The 10,363-nt window shown below is 46.5% G+C and overlaps 1 protein-coding gene across 1 annotated transcript; it reads left to right on the top strand.

Annotated features, from left to right (window-relative positions):
• Positions 1-4,115: 4,115 nt before the first annotated feature.
• Positions 4,116-9,390, top strand: LOC134294092 (uncharacterized). The gene is made up of 2 exons (XM_062963992.1): positions 4,116-5,884; positions 9,113-9,390. Exons 1-2 carry the CDS (start codon positions 4,301-4,303, stop codon positions 9,152-9,154), a joined length of 1,626 nt encoding a protein of 541 aa, XP_062820062.1. The 5' UTR covers positions 4,116-4,300; the 3' UTR covers positions 9,155-9,390.
• The last annotated feature ends 973 nt before the right edge of the window (positions 9,391-10,363 follow it).

Here is a 10,363-nt window from a genome sequence, read left to right as displayed (position 1 = left end):
ACACTCCTCCAAACCCTGAATTCCAAACGGTCAGCTCGATCTAAGGAAACTGTCTCGTCAAGGTCAGCCTGCTCGTTAGTTTGCTGAGCCTCATTATCAGACTGAGAACTGTCCTCCTTTTCCAAGTCAATTTGCACCTGACTAGTTTCAGTATCATCAACATCATTCCTTGCTGTGGGAAAATGAACTTGCACTCCCTGTTCCTCATCTTCTACAACAGGGACATTTTGAACCTGATTTTGAACCTGAATCCCATCATCCCCATCAGAGTCAATCTGAGGTTCCAGCTGAGTCACAACAGGCTGCAGAAAAAGCCACATCATTTCATAACCAACATGACTCCTCCTTATCTAAGTTACCAGACCAGATCAGAGGACTACAACTCTACAAATGAAGGATCTGGAATCCTGAGTTTGGTGAGGAACAAGAACTTTTGGGCATCACCGCTCCCCTGGATTGCTGCAGCGCCCACAAGGGGACGGTAGTGCCCACTTTGGGAATCACTGATATAAAGCATATAATTATTATAATAATAATTAAAATTGAACATATACCTATGTGCACTAATTATTATTATTATTATTATTATTATTATTATTATTATTAGTGCACATAGGTATATGTTCAATTTTTTTCACTTCATTCACACACTCTCCATCCATCTGCCACTGACCCGGCCCATATCTCAAATTTTAAAACACAATGCGACGCCTGTTTCCAAAGGTTTGCCCATACATTATATAATATATGTATCTATATATATAAAAGGGTAATGAAATTTCGGCCTAGGACAAAACAACAAAACTACACATCCCAGAAACACTAAACTTGGCAGCACAACCCCTCATCCATGCCTCTACGTTCATACAACAAAAAGAAAAGAAAAATAAAGTCCTAATTAGAGGGAGAGGAATAATTGTTTTTATCCAATTGCTGCCAGTTAGAAGGCTAAGCTCCGCCCACTTGGTCTCCTAGCAACCCAAGCCCAGAGGACAGGCAGAGTTAGGCCTCACTTAGGCCTCTTCCACACTGCCTATAAAATACAGATTATCTGATTTGAACTGGATTATATGGCAGTGTAGACTCAAGGCCCTTCCACACAGCTATATAACCCATTTATAATGGACTTAATGTCAGGGGAAAACCTTTACCCTTTATCTTAACTACCACCAATTCCTCAATACTTTATTTCCCATACCACCAGACTTCGGCACAGCAACGCGTGGCCGGGCACAGCTAGTAATATATAATATAACATTTCTTGGGACTTCATGAGAAACCTTTGCTTCAAAAAGGGCTTTATAGCTGAAAAAGAACCCCTGGTGTAGAGGCATTCCCAGTTTTGGATATGAGTAGGTAACACTGACTTATTTCTTCTGCCATGAGATGTTCCTACCATAGGATTACAAAATTGTACATAGAACATATAATGAAATAGATTGTGAGCCTGTTGCTGGGAAGTACAAGTAGAAGTGTGTTGTTTCATTCGTATCCCATTATTGGAATTCCCAAAGGCAACTGGTAGACTTCTATGAAAAGCTATATTTGGATAAGTCTTTGGCGTGATCCTCTGTTGTTTTTCTAAGATTGTATTTTCATCAATTCTGTACATGATTTTGAGCTCGAGGCTGCCAATAACATGTTTATGGTTCACATTCAAAAAGGTAATAAAATTCTTTGCCAAGGCTAGTTTGTTTATCATTTTCATCTGCAGACATTTTTTTTTTGTAAATTATAGCCTATCATTCTCCCACATTCAAATTAAATATTTGCCCATATCTGAAGCAAAACATTTGTTACTGGATGGCAGATCAGTTTACTTCATTGAAATAAATGTGACTTGGTGACCAAATTTTTACTGAATTAACAACCTAGAAATAAATACAAAATAAATAACTAGCTCCAGGTTTTCCTACACTTTTAATCAAACTGTCTCATAAATCTTGCTGGGAAGATAAATGACTCACCTAGATAAATAAATAAAAAGTTGTTAGGCTCCTAATGAATTGCCCAGATTAAAATATTCATTATGACGCCAACACATGTTGTCTTTCAGTGCAAGTACATGATCTTGAATATTATTAGGGTTTGAACAAATTTTGAATGTGACAAGAGCAAGATTTAATGTGGCACATAAATGGGTTTAAAGAGCTAATTAGGCTTTGTTGAGCAGTTCTGGATCTAACAGTTAAGGAACCGTAGTAAATACCAATTAGGTAAGCTCAACGGCTAAAATAAGTCTCTAGTTTTGTATCATATCTTTGGCTTTGGGGCTCTAATAATAATAATAATAATAATAATAATAATATACCTCACAACCTCTGAGGATGTGCCATAGATGTGGGTGAAACGTCAGGAGATAATACTTCTGGGACATGGCCATACTGCCCAGAAAACACACAACAACCCAACAACACTTTATTTATATTCTGCCCTATCTCACCAAAGGGACTCAAGACGGATCACAGTACACATATACGGCAAAAATTCATGCTGTTTGGACAGACAGTGTTAGGCCCCAGCCAGCTAGGTCCCAGCCAGCCAGGGCACCAAGGCCTGCAGTGTTTTGGGACCTGCACTTTGACACAGATAATGATGAGGAATTTACTGACATTGCACCCTCCACGGAGGGGCCATTACAGCTGCAGGTGCCTGAACATATTGACTCTGGAGATTTGTTAATTGGAGAGGATTCTTCTAGTCCTCCCTCGCAGATAGGGCCAGATGTGGAAGAAACGCCTGGGAACGGGGTGTTTAATCGTAGAGATTTTGTGACTAGAGAAAGAAGTGCAAAACAGGAAATCCGCCGCAGCCAGAGACTGGCAAATAGATGGGATAATGGGTAGCGTTCCCTTGGGAAAGTTTTGGGAGTTTGTACTCCCCAAATTCTGAACAGCTCAGAATCTGTTAAAAGTCTTTTGTTTGGTAGATTTCTTTGCGGTGTCAACGTTGCTTTTTGGAGAGAGGTTTCTCCGTTTCTAGCTCCTGTTTCCAAGCCAAGTTTTACAGTTTCAGTCGGGCCATGCTGTGCCGTGACTCTCGAGTAGATCTTGACTTTACTTCAGATGTTATTCCTTGTTCCTTTTTTCAAGTTTGCCTCAGTTTTAACAACTTTGCTGCCTTGATTGCTATGAAGCATTTCCAGTGAATAGAACTCTGTTATCTGCCAGCCTTGTTTCCCTGTTTAACTTCATGGACTTTGATTTCTTGGGAGAGCTATCGAGTTCTCATTGTGGATTATAGTATCAGACCTTTTCCAATACTCGTTTTCCAATACTCTTGCAGGTTTGTGATCCCACCAGTTCCTTACTGCTGGGAGGTGGTACTTGAGGCATAAGTTCCAATGAATCATTTGGGCCACATAGTTGTGCCTCTGTTTGTAGTCTGTCTGTGTGATTTTCTTACAGAAGCTGAGGATATGATCAATGGTTTCGTCAGTTTCCTTGCACAGTCTGCATTTTGGGTCATCAGCTGATTTTTCCATCTTGGCCTGAATTGCCTTTGTCCTGATGGCTTGCTCCTGGGCTGCAAGGATCAGGCCTTCTGTCTCCTTCTTCAGGGTCCCATTCGTGAGCCAGAGCCAGGTCTTCTCCTTATCAGCTTTTCCTTCAATTTTGTCAAAGAACTTTCCATGCAATGTTTTGTTGTGCCAGTTGTCAGCTCTAGTTTGTAGTGCGGTTTTCTTGTATTGGTTTTTTGTCTGCTGTGCTTTGAGGACCTTCTGATTTTTGACTTCAATCAAAGCAGGTTCTTCACTTTGCTTTACATATTCTGCCAATTATTATTATTATTATTATTATTATTATTATTATCATCTGTGTATGACACTAGTGTGCAATGCCATTAATATTTGACACTAAGTGACAATGACTCATTGATATCATTATCAAGGTTAAAAAGCTTTGCATTTAATGCCTGCTGTTTGGCAACAAGTAGCATGCAATGGCAAATTACTATTGGATAATTAATGTTTTTAATAGCTTTTAAAGATTTACTCTTTCGGTCTTTTTGTTCTGGGTTATCATTATGAAGAGATGAGATGGTAGTAAAAGTACAGGGCGTTTCAAAAAGATGGACCTGATTTGAAGTCGCTATATCTCTGCAACCACAAATCCTTCTATGTCAGAACCCTGCTACTAGAGCCTGGATGTGGCTCTGAGTTTCAGGGTCACTGACATTGATAAGACACCTGCGGCTCAGGACTCGGAGAAGAAACGGCTGCTGGACTTGGCGGGGAATTTGCGCGGGGTTTTGCTGAGCGGGAAGAGACTTTTCAAATGAGGGGGAGGGTATATAAAGGATGGTTGGCCGGAGCCTCCCATTCTTGGCTTTTTTGATGTTCATGTTTCCTACAGTAAAAGTTTCTGGTGATAACACAGAGAGTCTCGTGTGTTCATTCAGGAGCGGCTGTGGTGAGCTGACACTAAGCCAAGAATACGGACACCATCCCGCTGTAGCGGTGAGGTGTAACATGCAAGTGGAGGATGAAGAGCTCTTGGGCGCAGGAGGAGGAAGGTCGGAAAGGGCCACTCCCGAGCCGGACGCTGAGTTCCACCAGCTGGCGGCCCTGGCGTCATCCACCGCTTATGCCCAGCCAAATGGGGTAACCCAGAGGCGTGGAGTGGTGCGGGGAGACAGCACCGGAGGAGAGGAAGGTTCACCTTCCCCAGGCCCACAAAGGATGGTGTTTCTGGAGGAGAGGATGTCGGCGATGGAGACCACCCTGGCAGTGATGTCGAGGGCGATGGAGCGCCTGGCGTTTTTGGCGGAGCCAGAGAGAGGAAGGGAACTTCGGGCTGGCTCAATGTGGGACGTGAGCGTGGGAAGCAGCCAGGGCTTTGCAGACCTCCCAGCACCGAAGGGAAGGGAAATGCGAAAGGAGCCCGGCGCCCGGCCCAAGACCCAAACAAGCCTGACGCGGGTGGAGGAGAGTGACGACGAAGGGGAAAAACCTCCGAGAATCCCAGCTACGCTCCCAGCTGAGACCCTGGTGCCCCTGGCGAATGCCGGGCATGGCACAGGGCCAAGAGAAGCAGCAGCGGGGCCCACTGGTCCGCAAGGGGGCTTGCGACGGGCGGAGAATTGGGGATTGCCACCACAGGGACCCCTACCGAGACGAGAGGATCTAAGGATCGAGTTTGGGGGAGAGTCCTCTGAACTGGATTTTTTCCTGACCACGGTGAGGGGCTATATGGAGGACAATGCTCACACTTTTAGAACGGAATCCAGCCGGATACGGGCCATTGGTGCAGTGTTGAAGAGGGGAGCGGCCAGCTGGTACGTTCAGCTGCACGCGCGGCGCGACCCATGTCTGGGGTCACTCCGACGCTTTATGGGGGCCCTGGAGACCCGTTTCCGAGATCCACTGGAGCAGATCCGGGCGAGGGAGAAGTTGAAGACCGTCTCCCAGGGGCAGAGGTCGGTATCTGAGTATGCGGAGGAGTTCCAATGCCTCGCCGAAAAGGTGCCGGAATGGTCTGCAGTAACAAAGATAGAACTCTTCAAAGAGGGTCTCAGGCGGGAGATCCTCTCCTGGGCGGTGCATCGTGATGAGCCTGACACACTGCGCGGATGGATTCAGCTGGCGGGGCGCGTCGAGACATCGCTGGCCCAGGCGAGGAGGCACCGAGGAGGGCTACAGCAGCGGCCGCAGATGAAAGAGGGGAGCCGGAAGGAGGGATCAACCCCAGCCGGGAGGAGAACGGAGCCGACAGGGAACGTGAGCGCCAGCAGGAGTGGCTGCTTCGTGTGCGGCCGGTTGGGCCACAGGGCTGCCGAGTGCTGGCAGAGAAAAGGGGAAGGCGGAGGCCAGCCCAAACCCAGAGCCGTGGCAGGAAAACGCGCCGAGGAAGAACCACCGATGAGGCACCACTCGGGGGGGTTGGTAAGTCAGGACAAAGCTATGATAGTGGTCCCCATTCAGCTTGAAAATGGCAGCAAACAAGCAACCTGCAAAGCATTTGTGGATTGTGGATGTTCCAGGAACATCATCTCCCCTGAATTAGCCGAGGGATTGGGATGCGAAAGAACGAACCTAGAATCCCCAATAGCTTTTTCGCAGTTGGACGGATCCACAGCATCGGGATCGTTAGCTAAGTACAGTGCCGAAGATGTAAAGTGTAAGATAGGGAGTTGGGAAGGAAAGGTGTCATTTGTGATATCACAAATAGCCAGCTATAATGTTATACTAGGCATGCCGTGGCTGGGGCAGGCCAACCCGCAAATCAACTGGGAGGATAAGAGCATGATCTTCAGGATGAATTTGGAAGAAGGGAGCCAGGAAGTTGAGAGGGAGCCAGGGAAAAGGGGGGAGGAAGACTCTATCAGAATAGCAGAACTGGCAGATAAATTACCCCCAGAGTATCGGGATTTTGTGGACGTGTTTGATGAGAAGGAAGCAGACAATTTCCCACCGAAGCGGAGAGTTGAAGTGAAAATAGAGCTAGTCCCAGGAGCAGAGCTTCCCAAGGCAAAAATATACCCGATGTCAGCTAGGGAAAAGGAGGAACTGAGAAAATACATTCATAAAAACCTAGCGAGGGGTTTCATAGAGCCTTCAAATTCCCCTCTAGGGGCGCCTGTGTTGTTCAGGCGGAAAAAGGACCAAACGCTGAGGCTCTGCATTGACTACAGGGGCCTAAATGCAATCAGTACTGTAAATAAATACCCCCTACCCTTAGTGAAGGACTTGATCGCCCAGTTATCGGAAGGACAGATATTCACTAAATTGGACTTAATTGAGGCCTACCATAAATTGCAGATCAAACCAGAGGACAGGTGGAAGACGGCCTTCTCCTGCGCATTCGGATTATTCAATTATCGTGTGCTCCCCTTCGGTTTGTGCGGGGGAGGGGCCGCGTTCATGCAATTAATCAACGAAGTATTGCATCCATTGTTGTACAAGGGAGTCTTTATTTTTTTAGATGACATATTGATAATGTCTCGAACTAAGGAACAACACGTAGAACTAGTCAGGGAAGTCCTACAAAAGTTGAGGGAAGCGAAACTGTATGCGAAGCTTGCCAAGTGCGAGTTCAATAAAGACCAGATAGACTTTCTGGGGTATAGGATTTCCTCCCAGGGAGTGGCGATGGACCCTGCGAAGGTGGAAGACGTGAGGGGGTGGGAAGCCCCCAAAACACGGAAGCAGCTGCAATCCTTCCTAGGGTTCGCAAACTTCTATAGAACATTTATCAAGGACTTTGCGCGCCTCACTTTGCCATTAACGGATTTGTTAAAAACTAAAGGCAGGGGAGAAACAGCCAAAGTGAAGGCCCCAGGGGCCAAACTGACATGGACAATAGAATGCCAGGAAGCTTTCGAAGCCCTTAAAAAGCGTTTTACTGAGGAACCTGTCCTACAGCACCCTGATATGTCTAAGGCCTTTGTACTACATTGCGATGCGTCAGACCGGGCATATGGGGCAGTTCTGCTGCAGAAAGACGAGGGGGGGAACCTGAAGCCATGTGGCTATCTGTCAAAAAAGTTTAGCGATACAGAAAAAAACTGGCCGATTTGGGAGAGAGAAGCCTTAGCGATTCTAAAAGCACTAGAGTGCTGGAGACACTTTCTGGAAGGAAGTGGAACACCGTTTGAGGTGTGGACTGATCATAGAAATTTACAGTATCTAAGATCCCCTCGTAAACTATCAGCGAAGCAAATTAGATGGGCCCAATATTTCAGCCGTTTTGATTTCAGACTCAGATTCTTCCAGGGGAAACATAACATACTCGCTGACGCTCTCTCTCGGATGCCTCAGCACGGGGGAGGAATTCAGGAATCTGAAGGGAGCCTGTTCCTAGATAAGCAGTGGGGCCTGGCAGTACTAACTCGAGCACAAGCGGCCAAAGAAAACAAACGTACTGCCATTTCCACGGGGGGAGGAGAAATATGGGAGGAAGAGTTGAAGCGAGCGTATGGAATGGACAAATGGTTACAAACTAACAAGGAAAAGGGAGAATTGTGTGGGGATTTGGTGTTTGTAAATAAGAAATTGTATATTCCTGAATGTTTAAGACGAGAAATGTTAAGGAAGTGCCACGATAACAAGGGTGCGGGTCATCTAGGCCCCACCAGGACTATTAAACTGTTGGCCAAACAATGCTGGTGGCCCGGAATGAGGAAAGACGCCAGGGGGTACGTCACGCAGTGTGAATTATGTGCAGAGGGCAAAACACCACCTGGGAAGCCCCAGGGGCTATTGCAGAAGGTGGTGGAGCCCATGAGGCCATGGGAATGCGTGGCCATGGATTTTGTAGGCGAACTACCCCCCAGCAGAGGCCACAGATACATTTGGACAATATTGGACCTATTCTCAAAACAGGCACACTTTGTGGCCCTGCCGAAACTCCCCTCAGCTGAAAAACTTGCTGATTTGTATGTGAAGCATGTATATCGCCTACATGGGTGTCCCGACAAAATAATTAGCGACCGGGGAGTCCAATTTACTGCAAAATTTTGGGGAAAATTCTTACAGCTGTTAGGAGCAGAAAGGAACCTGAGCTCGGCTTTTCATCCCGCAACCAACGGGGGAGTCGAACGCACCCAACAAACACTGTGCCAATTCTTGAGGATGTACACCAATTATAGACAGGATGATTGGGCGGACCTTCTACCGTTTGCTGAGATGGCTTTTAACGGGGCCGTACATTCGGCCACAGGTCGTGCCCCATTCGAAATAGTATACGGACAGGAGGTGGCACCTTTCCCCAGGCTACCCGAGTGGAAGGAAGGAGAGGGCCAGACCGACAAGGAATGGCCGGCCAAAATTAAGCAAGGGTGGCAGACCGTGGTGGAGGCATTGCGGGAAACACAAAAGAAGTACAAGCTCTTTGCCGATCGTAGGCGCCGAGAGGGGGACAAATTGGGCGAAGGGGATCTGGTTTGGCTGAGCACAAAAAACCTGAAATTGGGGTTCCCATCTAAAAAATTGGCTCCACGCTATATAGGGCCGTTCAGGGTAGCAAAAAGAATAAACGAAGTGACCTATGAGCTGAGGCTACCCAAGGACCTAGGAAAGGTACACCCGGTATTCCATTGCAGCCTGTTAAAAAAGTATAAAGGAACTCTGGACAGCGGAGAACAATAGTTGTGGTTAATCTTTTCCTTCCAGGACGAAGGGGAGGAGGACGCCATGTCAGAACCCTGCTACTAGAGCCTGGATGTGGCTCTGAGTTTCAGGGTCACTGACATTGATAAGACACCTGCGGCTCAGGACTCGGAGAAGAAACGGCTGCTGGACTTGGCGGGGAATTTGCGCGGGGTTTTGCTGAGCGGGAAGAGACTTTTCAAATGAGGGGGAGGGTATATAAAGGATGGTTGGCCGGAGCCTCCCATTCTTGGCTTTTTTGATGTTCATGTTTCCTACAGTAAAAGTTTCTGGTGATAACACAGAGAGTCTCGTGTGTTCATTCAGGAGCGGCTGTGGTGAGCTGACACTTCTACACGGACATATAATCCAGTACAAAGGAGATAATCTGGATTTTATATGGCAGTGTAGATGGGGCCTAAGTCTACCCAACAAAGTTGCCCTTTTCCATGTTACTCACAGGCTGCAACTTGGCTTGGTTTTCCGAAGTTCACGTTCTCAATGTTGTGTGAAGAAAGTCCATGCTGAATACCTGCAATAACAATCTCAGATCTACCCCATATAAACTATTCAGCACCCGATCTAACATTACTCATGGAAGTGTGTATTTCCAAACAATATTTTTGTATCACCCCCTTCTTCTTCTTCTTCTTATCCTCCTCCTATTACAAAAACCTTGTCCAGTTTGTCTTTACTCTTCCAAGGATAACAGAAATGTCTCATATATTTCTCGGCAGATTCCCTATTAAGCAACAGAAGTCTCTTCCATCTCAGTTTCCCATCTAAACAGGGTGAAGTAGGCTCTCGGTGTATAAATAAATAATATTTTTTAAAGAAAAAGAAAAACAGGAGAACCTGCCTGAGACAGGCAGCAAACTTCAATGGTATCTTCTGAGACGCACCTGACAGGGAAGCTTTGAAATGTGAATCAAAGCCCGCTCAGCTAGGGAGAAACTTGTCGTCCTCAATTAAAGATGATCTGCGGCAAAACACAGCTCAATCAAGGTGAAGTGCTTGCCTCCCTTTCTCCTGCGCATCAGAGGCTCCGGAGGAAGACGGAGCCATCTGGGGTTCAATCGCCCGCTGAACCAAAGGAGACTCTCTGGGATGCTCTTCCTTAATGCTCTTCGGGGAGGAAATATTTATTCGTAAACGTCCTTGGAAAAACTTTTGCAAGATCCCAACTTCATGGTGTTGATGTTCACGGCTGTAATGCATCGCTTTAGTGAGACGGGCTGTTTCCCTGTTGGGAAGGTAAACTCAAACGAACGCCAG

Source organism: Anolis carolinensis, unplaced genomic scaffold (assembly GCF_035594765.1).
Source record: "Anolis carolinensis isolate JA03-04 unplaced genomic scaffold, rAnoCar3.1.pri scaffold_12, whole genome shotgun sequence".
NCBI classification, from domain to species: Eukaryota; Metazoa; Chordata; class Lepidosauria; order Squamata; family Dactyloidae; genus Anolis; species Anolis carolinensis.
Note: the sequence above shows the minus strand (reverse complement) of the source record. Positions and strands in the feature narration are given on the sequence as shown.

Excerpts from the sequence above, each read along its gene's own strand:
- LOC134294092 (XM_062963992.1), top strand. The coding sequence starts at position 4,301 with ATGGTTGGCCGGAGCCTCCCATTCTTGGCTTTTTTGATGTTCATGTTT. Across the intron at positions 5,885-9,112 it reads GGCACCACTCGGGGGGGTTG|GACGAAGGGGAGGAGGACGC; the intron begins GTAAGTCAGGAC and ends TTTTCCTTCCAG.